Source organism: Pelodiscus sinensis, chromosome 15, assembly GCF_049634645.1.
Source record: "Pelodiscus sinensis isolate JC-2024 chromosome 15, ASM4963464v1, whole genome shotgun sequence".
Taxonomy (NCBI): domain Eukaryota; kingdom Metazoa; phylum Chordata; order Testudines; family Trionychidae; genus Pelodiscus; species Pelodiscus sinensis.
This window is the reverse complement of record NC_134725.1, coordinates 28187435-28204281: the sequence shown is the minus strand read 5'-3', so window position 1 is coordinate 28204281 and position 16847 is coordinate 28187435. Positions and strand designations below refer to the sequence as shown.

General features: G+C 61.7%; 1 protein-coding gene across 1 annotated transcript; it reads left to right on the top strand.

The window, feature by feature from the left end:
- Nucleotides 1-5447: 5447 nt before the first annotated feature.
- On the top strand, nt 5448-10536 carry LOC142818375 (uncharacterized). The gene is made up of 11 exons (XM_075897751.1): nt 5448-5542; nt 5757-6184; nt 6477-6580; nt 6894-7016; nt 7569-7636; nt 8035-8140; nt 8413-8508; nt 8676-8780; nt 9174-9309; nt 9539-9633; nt 10528-10536. Exons 2-11 carry the CDS (start codon nt 5758-5760, stop codon nt 10534-10536), a joined length of 1269 nt encoding a protein of 422 aa, XP_075753866.1. The 5' UTR covers nt 5448-5542; nt 5757.
- The last annotated feature ends 6311 nt before the right edge of the window (nt 10537-16847 follow it).

Sequence of the window (16847 nt, the reverse complement as noted above, 5' to 3'; positions counted from 1 at the left end):
TTCGCCCTGAGCGGATGCCCTCAGCTGTGCCCAGACACGGCCCCGTCCGGTCCGTCACACATGGCAACGGATGCCAAAGGAAATATGATGACACAACAGGGGGGGCGGGCTCGTCCAATGAGATGCTTTGTCTCCATGCCCCTTTCCTGGGCTTCGCCCAGCATGACTGAGCCTGGAAATGTCTTTTCAGGGCAGGAAAGTGGCTCTTTCCGAGGGGGAATGCCAAACCCTTCTGCTGGGCGAGTTTCTTCTGGAATTCCCTGCCCCTGTCGTAACCCGGCAGCCAGTGAGTTATTGCCTCCTCTGCACTCACTGGGTGGGGGGTTGCTGTGGCAGGAGGCACCAGACGTATCATCCCACCTGGGCTTCTATTTGACATTTTCCTTTGTTTTGAGTTTTTTGCAAATGAAAGGAGACAGAACGGTCAGTTAGAAGCACAAATGGCTTGTGTGAGGTTTAGTTTCAAATAGACATTTTCCTGCCAGTTTGGATTTGGATGCCCAAATCCAAATTGTCACCGCAAAGCACAGGAAAAGATCGCCTTTCAATGCTAAATTATTGTGTGGAATGCCCAAGATCATTGCACGTGAAGTGTTGAGGGCAAAGATTTAACTTAAATTAAACGATTTGTGCTTTAAAAATGTTGGTAAAATATTGTAGAAAAACTTCAATAAGCTTTTTTTTTCATACGCAACGTTTTCGGTGCAGTCTGTTGCCCTCTGTTGCATGGCATCAGAACTGCAAGAGTGTGTCATTAATGGGAATGTCTACACTACAGCACGAATTCGAACTAACTTAATTCGAATTAGTTAATTCGAACTAAGCTAATTTGAACTAGTGTATCTAGACCTAAAAGCTAATTTGAATTCAATCGGGGGACTGTCAGGATCCAGGAGGCCCTGAAGGAGAGCTTCCACCCCAAGGAGCCCGCAGAGCCACCCTAGTCCTCCCCATCGGGGGCTCATGCCCCATTCCTCCCTCACCTTCTTCCACTTACCCCTCCCTAGCCCCGCTTCCTGATGTAAAAAAATAAAATACAAACTCTCTTTATTTGACAAAACTGGGGAGGGGAAATAAAACTGTGGGGAGAGGGGGAAAGGAGGCAGGAAAGGGCAGGAGAGAGTGTGGGAGAGGGGAGGAGGGAGCTGGAAGGGGAAAGCAAGGGGAAAGAGGGGGAGGGGAAACTCAGGGATCGGGGTGGGGGTGACGCCGGGCCAACCGCCTCCCAGCACGGCAAGGGAGGGGGCCTCGGCGTCCCCGGGGGGATGGTGTGGAGGGTGCAGAGGTTGAGGTGGGGGGTGTGGACATTGAGGAGGAGGAGGGTGTGGGGGTTGAGGAGGAAGAGGTGGGAGGGGGGCAGGAGTGGGAGGAGGGACAGTTGTTGGGGGGGCAGCAGGTGCAGGATCAGCACAGGGCACCATGCTCTGCAGCAGGGCCTGCAGATTTGCATTTCTGGCTCGGTCCTCAGCCAGCTGCTCCTGGCGGAGCTGCAGGTCTTCCCACATCCAGGCCTTGACGGTGTGGTGCAGGGCTCGCAAGGACCCCAGGTGCTGGTCCCAGTACTCCTGCTCTGTGGTGGCGGACCGGAGCAGGCCATGGGTGCGGGAGCATGTCCCGGGTGGGGTGGTGCGCCCTGCACGAGCAGCTGGTACAGCTGTAGAGAAAGAGAGTGGTCACTTCTCCCTGGGGACACAGTAGATGATGCCCAGCCCCCTCCCCCCGCCCCGCAACGTGAGGGCGACCATGCCCTGCACCGTCAGAGCCGCTGTGCTTGTACAGAGGCCATGGTCAGGATGTCTGGCTCTCCCCGGGACTGGGAGCTGCCCCAAGACCGCACCCATGTCCCTGTGCCATGTATAGTGTGGCCGGGGCGGTGGGCGGGCGGGGGGGGGGGAGATGTCCCCTGCCTCCATGTAGAGGAGACGTGTGGAGGGAAAGCATCCTGCTGGGTCCCGCCCCAGGGTCAGGAGCATGTCAGGTCTCTTCAGACATGCATGTGCCTATTGGGCCACGTTCCTCCTCCTAGTACAGAGATCATGGACGCTGGGGGCCTGCCCCCAAACCTCAATGAGGTCCATGACCTCCACACTAGACCAGGAGGGTGCGCGCCATCTACGGCCCCTGGCTGGCCCCTGGGTGCTGGGGGACTGGGCGGGGGGACGGCTCGCTGGCACTGGCTGCCTGGCTCATCCTGCAGCCGCTGGTTCGGGGCAGAGACTGCTGGCAGGGCTGGCTCTGGCAAGTGCCGTCTGGCCAGAGTCTACCCCTTTAAGGGCCCCAGGGCTGGGGAGAGGAGAGGAGTTTTCCTGGTTTGGCCCAGAGCAGCCACCCAGGGGAACCTGGGGAGGGCTGGCCTCCAGCTACTTCGAATTAAGTGGCTACACAGCCCTTAATTCCAACTACTGAATTCGAATTTGGTGTTACTCCTGGTAGAATGAGGTTTACCTAGTTAGAATTAAGTCCAAACTAGCGGTTTGTATGTGTAGCACCTATAAAAGTTACTTCCAACTAACGGCTGTTAGTTCGAATTAACTTTGTAGTGTAGACATACCCATAGTTCCTATACAACTAACAGCTAATGGGTAGTCTCCAGTAGTTTAAATCTTGGGGCATTTGGAAAAGGAGGGGGAGCTACATGTGTGCGGGGTGTATTGTTTCCCTCTGCTGGATGGACTGTAAATGCTGTATGTATGTATCATATGCCCTATAGTGCTAACAGTTAATGGAGATTCTCCTCTAGCTCACACCTGGCATTTTCTAAAGTAATATATGTGTGTGTATGTGCGAGAAAGAGCAAGAGCCTGGGGGCTCCCTCATGTCTCCTCCCCATCCTGATCTGCTTGGCTTAAGTGCAGGAAAGAAGAAGTAGTGAGCTTTGTGTATTTGACATCAGGTGGAAGCAGGGGAATGGAGGAGTAGTGGGAACAAGAGCACTTGGCTTCTTTTCCTGCAGACCGAGAGGGGTGGGGACTGGCTTGAGTTATATAAATCAAATGCCGCTCCATACCTCAGTTTCCCCCTTCATACAATGCCGATGACACAGAGAATGTTTGTAAAGTGCCTTGTTGTTAGCCCATGGGGCAGAGGGGGAAACTCGGTCTCAGAAGCAGACTGGGGGGAGGTAAAACCCTACCTAGGCAGCGCTGGTTCCACTACGTCACGCTGCCAGACCGGTCTGAGTGGGTCCCTCTCTTGGCTGCTCCTCCCCCCAGGAGGAGTGGGTTCCTCTCCATCGGCTGCAGGAACCAGAATTTCAAGGTCTTTGCCAATGGGCAGCCGTTCTGCAATTCAGCTCTGCCGCGGCTTCCAGCAGATGGATACACTGGAGATCGATGGTGCCGTGGTCGGGTCCTGTGCCCAGTTCTGAGCCCGACCGGTGCTGCTGCCCAGACGGAGATGAGTGGCACACACACGACACCCCCCTACGGCCGCCCTCGCAGACCCAATAAACCTCTCCCTTTCGCAGAACGACTCTGCTCCTGCGTGGTTCTGGGGCTACTTGTGTGTGTGTCCTAGACCCCCTTTCTGCTCACCGCAGATAGAGACTCCTCTGCAGGTAGAGCTGAGTGCGACGCCTGCACTGGGATGGCGTATTGGGATAATGTACTGACAGCTCCTCTGCGCCACCCCTCCTCTTCCTGCCGCTGCAACATCAAATTAACCTTCCTGGTCTGCCCCCGTCCTCCCTCCGGTACCAGGAGACCCCACGCATGATGGGAGGGGCTGCAAACTGGGGAGCAGGCTACTGCAGGGCTGAGGGCAGCAAACCAGCCCCCAGAGCCCTGCAGGGCCTGGCCACGGGGAAGGGAAACTGATGTGAGCAGCATTTACAGCTGGGGGGGGCTGCGGGGAGGAGGACAACGGAGCCACGAGCAGGACAGGGGGTGAGCCAGCACCAGTGAGTCTCAGGGGGTATGTCTACACTACCCCGCTAGTTCGAACTAGGGGGGTAATGTATGCATACCGAACTTGCTAATGAAGCCCGGGATTTGAATTTCCCAGGCTTCATTAGCATAAAGCCGGCGCCACCATTTTTAAAAGCCGGCTAGTGCGAACCCCGTGCCGTGGAACGAGGAGTACAGATAGTTCGGAATGGCTACGTAGTCCGAACTATCTATCCCGTGCCGCGTGTAGCCGCGCGGCACGGGGTTCGCACTAGGCGGCTTTTAAAAATGGCGGCGCCGGCTTTATGCTAATGAAGCCTGGGAAATTCAAATCCCGGGCTTCATTAGCAAGTTCGGTATGCATACATTACCCCCCTAGTTCAAACTAGCGGGGTAGTGTAGAAATACATACCCAGGGGGACTAGAGCCTCCAGGCCTGGCCCCCGTTGAGAGAGAAGCTCAGAGATTGGAGCTGGGGCAGCCAGGAGCCCCCCACTGCTTTGTGGGGTGCAGAACAATGACTGCTCCCGAGGGGGGAAAGGAAGGTGCCTGCACTGCAGGGCCTCCCTGGAGAGACAGTATCGGTCCCTGGCAGACAAAGGTGGAACCAGTTCCAGGGCCTGGCCAGGAAAGAGCCCAAGTCCTGGGAGAAATCAGGCTCCATGCTCAGCTGTGAGTCCGAGTCCCATAGACAAAAGCGCCCCAGGGCAGTGGTGGATTCTCCACATGTCAATGGGTCTAGTGCAGGCCAGAGGCCTTGCTGGGATGCGCTAGGGCAAAGCCCAGGGCTGGGGCCGGACGGGAGCCCGTGAGAGGCAGCGGGGCGAGTGGGAGGCTCTAACTCTTGCTCCTGGCCAGGCAGTCCAGTGCTGGGTGACACCAAGGCCACGTCTGCACTGCAGGCATTTTGCTCAAGAACAACTGTTCTTGTGCAAAAACTTGTGGCGCGTCTACACTGCACGTGAATTCTTGTGCAAGTAAATTTGCAGTAAAGCATCAGAAAAGAGGGCTTCTTGCACAGGAGTTAGTCCTCTCCCCACGAGGAATAAGCCCCTTTTGTGCAAGAGCTGTTGTGCAAGAAGGCAGCGTGGACGGGCACCAGGGGCTTCTTGAGCAAGACACTTTTATGGCTAAAATGGTCATCAGAGCTTTCTTGCACAAGAAAGCGTTCACAGTGCCATGGACACTCTTGTGCAAAAGCACATGGCAGGGTGGAGGTGCTCTTGCACGAGACCTTTTGCACAAGAACTCCGGTGTGAAACAGTTCTTGTGCAAGAAGCCTGCAGTGTAGGGCAGGGAGCAGCCTATGGGGCTACTGGAGCTGCTGGCTGCAGGATGCCCAGTCAGGGAGTGGGGGGGACCCCTAGGAATGGCTCCAACTTCCCAGAGGGGTGGCCAGAGGCAGGACATTTGCCTGGCAGGGTGAGGTGGGGGGGGCAGTGACCTCACAGGGGCTTTGGGCAGCCCTCAGCAGACCAGGCAAAGGGCAGGTGGGGAGGTGGTGACCTCACAGAGGAACCCACATCTCAGGCTGATAAAAGGGGGGGGCGGGCCCAGGGGACTTTGGAGACCCCCGGTTGCTTTAGCTCTGGTGCGTCTCCTGCTCACAGTTGCTTTGTCCTCTGTGAGTTCCACATCCGGACAGCGCTTTGCAGAAGGTAAGAGCCCCCAGGGGTTTGGATCCCGCCCGGGGCCGGCTGGGTTCCAGGCAGGCCCAGGCCTCGGTCAAGGGCCAGAAGTGCCTGTGCAAGACCGAGCCGATAAGCAAGGGGCCATTTGGGGGCTGGGGGCAGTCGCTCTGGGGAGCTGGAACCCCTGGATTTCGCTCTGCAGGCTGCGCCCCAAGCTCCCCTTTGCTCCCCTCATTTGCAGCATGGCCAAACACATCAGGCTGTGGTTCCGGAAAGCCCTGAAGATGGCCCCAGGGCCGGTGGGAAGCAGCTCCTCCGTCCCCGCGGGCGGGGAAGCTGAATCCCACCAGCTCGGGGCGACTCGCCCACCGGCCAGGCCCCTCCGGACCTGGCTCCAGAGGCGGCTGGGAAGGCGGGACCCAGCCCAGCGGGGCAGCCGGGTAGGGTGGCTCTGGGGCCTCCTCTGTGGAGAGAAACACCTGCCCCAGGAGCCCAGCCCCCATTACCACCAGGGGGCATCGCCCTGCCCGGCCCCCGGGGACCTGCCAGTCTCCGGGAGCCCCCAGCCTCTCCGCACCAGCCCCTGCAGCTGTGGGTCCAGCTCAGTGAGCAGCAGCGCCTGGGCCTCCAGCTGCAGCCGGGCCACCTCCTGCAGCCGCTCAGACCCAGGTGAGGGGCCGTGAACATGCTGGGCCCAGGGGCTCACCCAGTACACGGGGGGGGGAGGGGCAGCCCCAGTGTCTGCCCCGCAGCCAGGGCAATGGATGGGGGCGGGAGCTGCTGCTTGGCTCTCTTGTTCCTGGTGGGGGCTCTGCTGAGGGCGTTGGCAGATGTGAGGGTGGAAGGGGGATGGGTCCCTGCGAGGGGCGTGTGGGGCCCAACCTGCCCTGGGTCCCTGACATGGGGGTGCGTGACCCCTGCTGGCCGCTGGAGTCACCCTGGTCCCTTCCCTCCCGCACAGAGCCCCCCTGCGCCTCGGCGGAGCTCTGCCAGGAGCGGATGGACTCCCGGGTGGAGGAAGGGGCCATCTATGATATTGAAGAGCAGCTCCACACCCGGGACACGGTAGGAACCTTCTCCACACGGGGGGGGACCCGAGATTGTCCGGCCCCTTCCCAGCACGTCCCCCCCTCCGGGAGGGGCTTGTCCCTGGGGATCCCCCTGGGGCCCCTTCTCCTGCATGACCTGGGCCCCCCAAGCTGAGGTCTCTTGTCATGCACCAGCTGGGCCCCCACAAGCCTGAGGCAGCAGTTGGGGGGGGAGTGTGGGTGCTTGGACAACCGGCAGCTCCCACCTCCACTCCTGGGAGGCCTGAGCCCTGCAGCTGTCCGTGGGGGGCAGGCAGGCCCCAGGCTCACAGACTCTCTCTGGGGTGCAGAGCCCAGCCGCCCTGCAGCGGTTCCTCCTGGCCGTCCCCCCCGCCTGCCTCGCCGCCCTCCAAAGGGGCGAGGACACCCTGGCGCCGCGCTGCTGCAAGGACACCATGATGGCCAGGATCGTGGTGAGCGAGTGGCGGCGGCCGGGAGGAGTGGAGGGGATACGTGGGGTGGACAGGGGTCTGCCTGGGCCATGGCAGCGGGTGGGGATGCTGGAAATGGGATGGGTGGGGCCAGGAGTGCTGGAGGGGGAGGGGGAGGTGGACATGGGGAGGGTGGGTGGGGATGCTGGAGGAGGGAGGGACACAGAAATGGGGCAGGTCTGGGGTGCTGGACAGGGAGGGGGATTCGGAACAGGGAGGGGTCTCCCTGGGCCATGGGGGGGGAGCTGGAAGGTTAGCAGAGCGGGCTGCTGAGGATGCGCCTGGGGAGCAGGGATGAGGAGGTTCAGAGGCTGGTCACCAGGGCAGTGAGGGGCAGGAGACGGCCTGGGGACAAGGATTGAGCTGGTCCCGGTTTGGGAGGGGGGTGCTGGGAGAGGCCCTGTGCCGGGCAGGTGGGCTACAGGCCAGCGGGAGGCAGTGGGGCTGGATCCTGCTGGGTGGGGGCGCTGGCCGTGTGAGCGTCTCTTGGGGGCCCCAGCCTCACACGCCCCTTTGTCTCCTTGGGTCTCACAGGAGATCATGGAGGACTCCCCCCACCCACTGGTCTTGGCTGACTGCCTCAACGCCGCCTGCAGCCTCAGGTACCGACCCCCCCCGCCGACTCCCCCCCGGAGCAGATCCCCTGACCAGGGAGTGGGAAAGTCTCTGTCTCCTGGGCTATGTCTAGACTGCAAGCCTCTTTCGAAAGAGAGCACCCAGTGAGTCTGGATGCTCTCTTTCGAAGAAGCCCTAGTTACATTCAAGAACGCCTTCGTTCGAAAGAAGCACTTTCCAAAGCAGGCGTTCTTCCTCGTGAAATGAGGTTTACCGCCGTGGAAAGAAAAGCCGCGTTCTTTCGATTTAATTTCGAAAGAACGCGACTGCAGTCTAGACGCAGGTGAAGTTTTTTCGGAAAAAGGCTACTTTTCCCGAAAAAACCCCTGAGTCTGGACACAGCCCTGCTGCTGAATTAACAGTCTCTGCCCCTCTCTCCTGCCAGCACCTTGCAGCCTCCCCTACAGGCCCAGCTCCTGAGCCCCCTGCTGAGGGCGGCCGTGGGACAGACTGTGTCTGGGGACTGGCAGCAGGAGCCCATCCACACACAGGTACGTCCCTCCGGGCCCTGCTCCCGGGCTGGGCTGGAGCTCCAGAGAGGAGTGGGGGTGGGGACAGAGGGAGAGAAGAAGCTGCAGGTTTGGATCCTTCCCTCCAGGTTTCCCGTTGCTCTCCCTGGGGGCCCGTCCCTTCCATGCCCAGCCTGGGCTCCTCCCTGCTCTGCGAGGCGGCTCAGACCCTGCTCAAGGCTGCACCCCGGGGCCAGCGGGTGGCCTGGATTCCCCAACCCCCCTCTGACCCAGGGCTCCCCCTTGTCTTGCAGCAGTTCATCCGGGCCCTTCCCGTCGACCTCCAGGCCCTACTGGCAAGCCTCCTCGCCGAGTCCCCAGACACCGCCAGGCTGCAGCTGATCATGGAGGTCAGCCCCGTGGGGGGGACGGGGCCATTGTCCCTGCTTCCTCGGGGGGCCGAGAGAGGAGCTGTGTCAGTGGCTGGGGGGGGGGGGGCACAGTCTGAGAGGAGCCCCAGGCTCTGCCCAGAACCGGCGCCTCCCTACGGGTCCTGACCTGCCTCTTTCCCCCCCAGCACCTGAGCCCGTGGCTGGAGTCCCGCCTGCCCCAGGAGCGAGCCAGGGCCCTTGGCAGCACCACGGCCCTGCTGGGAGTCGCCACCACCCTCCCGGGGTTTGAGGTAAGTGACCTCGGAGCCGGGGGGTCTGGGGCTGCAGGGCGCGGGGCTGGGAGCGTCCCCGGGAGGCAGAGCTGGGAATGGGCCGGGAATGGGCCGCGTTCTCCTTTCCCCGGGGAGGGGCGACCCTGGGCCTTTCCGGGGGGCACCTGGGCCCCAGACTGGGGAGTGGCCGTCAGTGGATCCCCTTGTTCCACCCCCGGAGTGACCCTTCAGTCGGGGCCATTGCTCAGGGTTGTCTCCTCGCAAGGCCGGCCCCGCCCCGCCCCGCCCCGCCCCGCCCCGCCCCGGGAGGTGTCTCTGTCCGTCCCCGAGCTCAGAACCGCCTCGGCGGCCGTTAGCATGGGACGTGCAGCCCCAGGATGCTGAGGGACCCCCCCTCTTCTCTCCCCTCAGAACTCCGCCGACTGGCCGAGGATGGGTCACCACGTGGCCCAGCTGGGCCTTTTTATTTCGGACCCATCCGAAGACGTCAGCCGGCTGGCCCGGAAGGGGGTGCACAGCCTGTACCGCCTCCTCCTGCACCACAGGGGTAAGGAACCCAGCCGGGACCTGGGCCCCAGGGACACCCTGAGGGTGCCGGCGGCGGGGGGAGGGGACCCAGCCCTTTTGCCCCAGACTGGCCCAAGGGGGGATGCGTCCCTCTGTGTTCCCCTTCTGCCCCCTGTGCCCCTCCATTTGCCCAGGGATGCCTGCAGGGACCCGTGGGAGGGGAAGGGCTCAGACCTGCCAGCAGAATCACCCTGGTTTGTCTCTTGCAGGCCTCAACATCCACCAGGCAGAGGACCTGTGGTGCAGGCACTACTATAAGGAGAGATGGGTCCTGGCGCATAGCAACACCGTCAGGGTGGGAGAGGTAAGGACGCGCTGCCAGGGCAGGGCAGGGCTCGGGGGTGGGGCTGGCTGGGGCCCTCGTGCGGGTAGGACGCGGGGTGGGAAGCGGGGAGTCGCTGATCGAATGGTCGATGCATTTTCCCTCGACTATTCGAGCCGTGGACAGGGCGGCGCTGCCCCTTTGTGACGCTGTCCCGGCGTTTCAAAGGGGCGGCGCTTCCTAGGGGCAGCGCCGCACCTTGCCCCGGATCTCCCATAGCAGGGGAAGCAGGGCGGGGGGGGGCAACACTTTTTGATGGAGGTCGCTCCAAGATGTTGGCCAGTGGCCTAGGGCTGCTCTGTTGTGCGGAGGGGGGTGAGGTCTGGGAGGGTCTTGGGGGCAGGAGGAATGTGTGACCTGGGGCAGGGGTTGGGGTGCAGGGTGAGGAGAGCGTCTGGGTGCAGGGTCTGGAAGGGAGTTTGCAGAAGGAGGAAGCTGTTTTAGCCCCAGGAGTTGGGGCCGGGCTCTGGGCCGTCAGCTGAAACCTCCCGTGCTCTTGATTTCAGGTCTTTGGGCAGCTCTTCACCCCAGAGCAGGAGAACTGCTTTTTAGACAAGGCTCTGCTCGCTGCCCGCTCCCCCCTGAGGCGCCCCAGCCAGGCCGGGCTGGTCCTGGCCCACGCCCTGCATGGGCAGGCCCATCAGCTCCTGGGATACATGGTGAGCAGCCGGAGCAGATGCAGGAGAGTGGGGCAGGGCCAGGGTCTCCTTCCCATCCCCTCAGGGAGTCCCCCGCCCCTTTCCTCATGCTGCCCCCACCCCACGTCCCTGCTGGGTGGGTCAGAAGCTCACCCTGCGGGCCTGACGGGGGGTGACCAGAGAGCAGAACAAGTCTCAGCGCAGGGGGGAGGAGGGTGGAAATGCTGGGGGGGCCCAGTACCCCTGAGTCCCCAGGGATGAATGTGACGGATTCTGCTTCCCTTGCAGCAGGAAGACAGCCAGTGAGAGCACAAGGAGCAGAGGAGCCAGCAGCTGCGTCCCCCTCCCCCCAACCCTCCCAATTGTATAGAATGTATTTAAATTCTGATTAAATAACGTTTCAAAAAACATTTGGATCAGGCTTTGTCAATAATTTTTAATGGGGGGGGGGGCATTTTGGCAAGTGGTCAAGGGCCACATTTCTACCGAGGAGTTTGGGGTCTGCGACGGGGCAGTTGGGTGCAGAAGAGAGCGGAGGGTAGGAGCCTGGGTGCGCACCGTCCATTGCATCATCACGCGGAGCCATTGTGCTAGTGCTGGAGCTTGGGTGACTGGTTTAATTTGAATGTTTACACAGATTAGGTGTTTTAACTTTAGGAAACTTCATTTTCAATAAGGTAAAATGTTAATTTCTGTCTACCACAAAGGGTTTCAAAGTTTTCTTTATTAAAGGCAGGGATGAGGAACCTTTTTTGTCTCCAGGGCCACTGACCCCCAGAAAAACCAGTTGGGGACCACACACGAGAAAAGCAAAATACAAAAACCCTTCTTCCAAAACCCACAAGCCTCACTGAGGTGAGGGGAAGGGACAGGGAGGACTGAGGTTCGGGGATCCCTCATTTTTGGCCCCCCCTCAGATTGAGAGGGACCCGCAAATGCCACTCTCCCTGGAACCCAGGAGAGTTAATCTGTGCTGGGGCTGGAGTGCCAGGGGAGTGAGATGTCTCAGTCGGGGCCACATTCGTGAGGCTTGGGGGGGTGGAGGTGCCAGGGACGCATTCAGATAGAGCAGGGGAGCCGGCAGGGACCCTGAGAGGAGAAGTGGGAGTGAGAGCCCAGCCGGGGAGACACAAGGAAACCAGAGTCAGTCTAGTATCTCTCAGGCAGCTGGGGTAGACACCCCCCACCCCAAACCCCAGCCTCCTGTTGGATCCTCCTCCCACAGTTAACTGCCTCTGAGTCTGCACCCAAACTCCCATCGCTGCCCTGAACCTGTCCCAGAGCCTGCAACCCGCAGCCTCTCCCGCGCCCCACTCCCCAGCCATCCTGCACCGTAACCCCAGCCTCAGGCCAGCGAACCTGAGTGAGGGTGGGGGAGCCCAAGCAGCAGAGGGAGGGGGGAGTGGAATGAGTGGGGGCGTGGCCTCAGAACAGGGGCAGGGGTAGGTGCGGGGAAGGGGGCGGGGCAATGGTAGTGGCCTCTAATGCCCACACCCCTCCCTTCGGCATCGCTTATGTCCCATGTCCGCCCCCTCCTGAGCCCACAGCCGGTGCCAAGGCCTCGTGCCCAGGGCGGGTTCGCCCCTGTGAGCTGCCAGCCATACTGGGGAGAGGCGAGAGGGTCTGGGCTGCTGTGTCCGTTGCTGGCTCCTGTCAGGCCTTTGCATCGAGTCCTGGTGCAGCCTGAGCAAACCTGGGTCCTTCCCTGCTCCTCCAACACCACCTGGGCAAAGGGAGGAGAGTCCCCAACAGCCTCTGTCACTTCGGCCTCCTGTCGGGGGAACATGCCCCCTGCAGCATGATCCCCTGGAGATCTAGCCCTCTGGGCACTCACACAAGGTCTCTACACGGCAGCTGCTCTGTGCCTAGTGCTGGCACTGCAGAGCCATTTGCCACTTTGCACCCGACTGTCACCAGGTCCTTTCCATTTGCAGGGCCGGCCACATCTCCTGCCCCCTAGGCCATTGGCTGCACCCTCGTCTCGCTCCTCCTGGTGTCTGTATCCGTCATCACCTTGGTGCTGGAGAGATGGGGCCTGCCCCAGCCTGCCGGGCTGCAAGGGACTCCTGTTGGGAGCAGCTGCATGGGAACCAGAGGCCCAAGAATGGGAGAACCCTATTGACCTGCTGTGAGCAGGAGACGGGGGTGGGGAGGGGGCTGGGGAGGTACCTGTACTCAGCTCTGAATGGGGGCTGGGGAGACACAGACACTGCTGATGATTGCTGCACAGTGGGCCCCTGGGTTACAGTCTATGCCCAGGCAGCTCCTCCAGTCACTGCCTGTCACATTACTGGATCTTGAGGGGAGCAGCCAGATCACTGCTGCACCCATAGGTGGGGGTGTTGGCCCCAGAAAATGGTAGAAAAGGGGGCCATGTGGGGTGCTGAATAGAAGCTTATTAGCTGATAGTCCTATGTAAGCTATTTATGTGGTTGTATAACGTCTGTGTGTGTAGTTAGGAATCTGTAGTCTGTGTGGATCCTGACTATTTCTCTGCATGTGGTTGAGCATTGGGCAGAGCCCGGCCTGTGGACATGCTAATTAGCGAGGCCCTGTGGGACAATGGCACTGAATGGGCCAAGGACACACCTAAAGCATGAGGGCGGACACCTAAGAGCGGCCAGCAGAGAGAGGCTGAGGACCAGGTGATCTCCTGCAGCCAAGAAGAGGCCAGGAAGGAGGGATAAATAGGCCATGTGGTCGATGCCATCTTGGTTCTCAGCTCAGCACTTCATCCCAGAGGCAGCATTGCAGGGATCGAAGAGCCCGAGAGACCTGTGAACCCATCCTGACCCTAGGATGTGCAACAAGAACTCTTAAACCAGCAGCTGTAACATCTCTGCTAGAGGCTGCATTGAGAACTGGGGGTACGTCTACACTACAGCGCTAGTTCGAACTAACTTAGTTCGAATTACTTAATTCGAACTAAGCTAGTTCGAACTAGCGCATCTAGAACTAAAAACTAGTTCGAACTAGCGTTTTGCTAGTTCGAACTAGCGCGTCCACACTGATTGGACGCAGGGGGGCATTTAAGGGCAGCTGAAACCGGTTCTGGCAGGGCATCAGGTCAGCAGTTGCTTTGTGTGGCTGCTGTCTGAGGCTATCTGAGGCTCGTGCTTAAAGGGACCCCCCCTGGACAGCCGGTTCTCAGCTTTTCCTGCTTGCTTGCCAACCTCGCCAAGGGACAGCAAAGCGTCGGTCTCTGTGCCCGTCTGTGTCGGTGCTTCCCTTCGGGGGGGACCGCCGCAGGTGGCAACATGGAGCCACGGCTCGCCCTGCACCTTCTGGTGCACGTTCTGGACTTGCTGCTGCAAGCCTGCCAGCAATGGCTCGAGGCTGCCTGGCACCACCTGGGGAACGTCAGCCCCCTGCCTCTCCGCCTGGCCGCCCTGGGGGCCGTGGAGGAGCCGCGGCGGCGCCCCGGCACCGGCGTGCCCCGCCGCATCTGGCGTCTGGACACCAGCAGCGACTGGTGGGACCGCATCGTCCTGGAGCACTGGGACGACCGACAGTGGACCCAGAACTTTAGGATGAGGAGGGACACCTTCCTGGAGCTCTGCGAGTGGCTCGCCCCTGCCCTGCAAAGAAGGGACACTCGCATGAGGCCCGCCATCCCCCTCCAGAAGCGGGTGGCCATCGCCCTCTGGAAGCTCTCCACGCCGGACAGCTACCGATCCGTCGGGAACCAGTTCGGCGTGGGGAGATCCACTGTCGGAGCAGTGCTCATGCAGGTACGGCGCTCGTCGGCCACCGAGCCGGGGGGGAGGGGGGCTGCGAGGAGGGGATGGGCCGCCCCAGGGACAAAGGGGGGGGCGGGAGGAGGCGAAAGCGCCCCGCACCGGAGGGGTCGGGCTGTCCCGGCCGTACTACACGCCGCCAAGGGGGTTGCTTCCGGGAGTGGGGCGCGGGGCACTGCCAGGGCACGCACGCTCCCAGCCACCCGGGCGCCCCACTGATTGACGCTTTGCTGTGTCTCTCTCCGCAGGTGGTCAAGGCCATCAACCGGGTGCTGCTCCGCAGGGTGGTCCGCCTCGCCGACCCGGATGCCGTCATCCGGGGATTCGGCGCCCTCGGCTTCCCCAACTGCGGGGGGGCCATCGACGGGACGCACATCCCCATCCGTGCCCCGGAACACCAGGCGTCCCGGTACGTGAACCGCAAGGGGTACTTCTCCGTCATCCTGCAGGCCGTGTGTGACCACCGGGGACAGTTGACGGACATAAATGTGGGCTGGTCCGGCAAAGCACACGACGCCCGGGTGTACCGGAACTCCTCCGTGTGCCAGCGGCTGCAGGACGGGACCTTCTTCCCCGACCGCCACATCAGGGTCGGGGACGTGGACATGCCCGTCTGCCTGGTGGGGGATGCCGCCTACCCACTGCAGCCCTGGCTCATGAAGCCCTACACGGGACACCTCAATCCCTCCCGCCAGGCCTTCAATAACAGGCTGAGCAGGGCCCGCATCGTGGTGGAGGGGGCCTTCGGGCGACTGAAAGCCCGCTTTCGATGCCTCCTCACCCGTCTGGACCTGGCCGAGCACAACATCCCTCCCGTGGTGGCGGCATGTTGTGTGCTCCACAATTTGTGTGAGCGGAAGGGGGAGGCTTTCTTGCCAGCCTGGATGGCTGAGGCTGACCGCATGGCTGGACACTACGGTCAGCCCCGCACCGCCGCCGTCCGGGAAGCCCAGCGGGGGGCCATCCGGATCCGGGAAGCCCTGCGGGAGAGCTTCCAGGTGGAGGAGGAGGAGGACTGACCTCTCCCTGCATGCCCCACCGGGGCCTTCTTCCACCCTACCCCCCCCCTTCCCCTTTCCCCTCCCTATCTACTGTACAATAAAGACACCTGTTTTTCAAACAAAAACGTCTGTTTATTTCAGAGAACTGGGGTGGGGGAGGGAGGAATGAAGGTGGGAGAAGGGAGGGGGAAACCTGGGACGAGGGAGCTGGAAGGGGAGGGGAGGGAAGGGAGGAAGGGAAAGGAAAGCTCAGGGGTGGGAGTCTGGGTGCCTCTCCCGTCTCGCCACACTGCGGGTCCGGGGGCGTCGGTGGGGAATGGTTGTGGAGGGGGGGGCAGAGAGGACAGGGGGTGTGGAGGAAGCAGGATCGGAAGCAGGAGCGGAAGCAGGAGGAGCAGGAGGAGCAGGGGGAGCAGGGGGAGCAAGAGGGGGAGCAAGAGGGGGAGCAGGGGGAGCAAGAGGGGGAGCAAGAGGGGGAGCAGGGGGAGGAGGAAATGGAAAGCGGTCTAGCAGGCTCTGGAGGTGGCCTCGCAGGGCACGGCCCTGCTCCTCCAGGGCCTCCAGACTCCTCTGGCGCAGCCTGAGGTCCTCCTGGACCCAGTGGTCCTGGAGACGGAGCTGTCGGTCCAGGAACCGGAGATGCCGCCTCTGGTAGTCCTCCTGGTTCCTGGCTGTCCTGCTTGCCCGGGCGCGGGCGGCTGCTGCAGACGGTGTGGTGCGCCCTGCAGTCCCCGGTGCTGCAGCTGTGGTGCAAGAAGACCAGCGGTCAATTACCCCAGGGGCCCAGGTGTGTGAAACCCAGCTCCCCTCTGCAAGGCCAGGGCCCCTGCAGGATCCCCAGCTGCTGCTCCGTAGTGGGCAAGGCCCAGGCGCACGGTCCCGGGGCTCCCTCTCGCCCCAGCCCCCCGTACACATAAGGGGAACACGAGGGTACTCACAGGTGGACGCCTCCCCGGCCTCTGATGATGCAGGCGAGCGGCTCTGTGGGGTGCCTCGGGGGTCCCGGGTCCTGGGAAGGCTGGCGGCAGGCTCCTGGCTCTCAGAGCCCTCTTCCTCCTCCTCGGTGTCCAGGAGCGGTCCCTCTGCCCCGGGGTCAATCACGTCCCGGGGGGCAGGGACGGCATGAGGCCCCAGGATGCGGTCCAGGGCATGGAAGTGGGGGCAGGCCTCCGGGTCAGCCCCTGGCAGGCAGGCCCGGGAGTAGGACTGCCGCAAGTCTTTAATCTTGCAGCGCACCTGCTCCCGGCTGCGCTGGTGGCCCCTGGCGGCCAGGCTGGCAGCCATGCGTCCATAGACGGCCGCGTTCCGGTGGCTAGTGCGGAGATCGTGGACATTGGAGGCTTCCCCCCAAACCTCGATGAGGTCCACGATCTCCGCACTTGACCAGGCGGGCGCCCGCCTTTTGCGCCCCCGGGCAGGCTCCCGGGAGCCGCCAGGCTGGTCGTGGGGAGCAGTGGAGGGCTGGGAGCCCTCGGATGGCTGGCTCATCCTGTGGCAGGTGCAGGCTGTGCAGGCACGGGTGCTTGCAGCCTTGCAACTGGCACAAAGTGAGTAGCCAGCCCGTGGCCCTTTAAGGGCTCCGGGGCCGGGAGGGGGGCAATAGAGTTTCCCTGGTGTTGGCCAGAGTGGCCACCAGGGAAACCTGGGAAGCCTTAGCCTCCCACTAGTTCGAACTAAAGGGCTACACAGCCCTTAGTTCGAACTAGCTAGTTCGAACTAGGCGTTAGTCCTCGTAAAATGAGGTTTACCTAGTTCGAACTAAGCGCTCCGTTAGTTCGAATTAAGTTCGAACTAACGGAGCGCTAGTGTAGCGCATAGGA

Bases quoted from the DNA above. Each gene is read 5' to 3' on its own strand.
- LOC142818375 (XM_075897751.1), top strand. From the start codon at position 5,758: ATGGCCAAACACATCAGGCTGTGGTTCCGGAAAGCCCTGAAGATGGCC. The intron at 8,141-8,412 runs GTACGTCCCTCC...CTTGTCTTGCAG, and splicing joins AGGAGCCCATCCACACACAG to CAGTTCATCCGGGCCCTTCC. The intron at 8,781-9,173 runs GTAAGTGACCTC...CTCTCCCCTCAG, and splicing joins CCACCCTCCCGGGGTTTGAG to AACTCCGCCGACTGGCCGAG.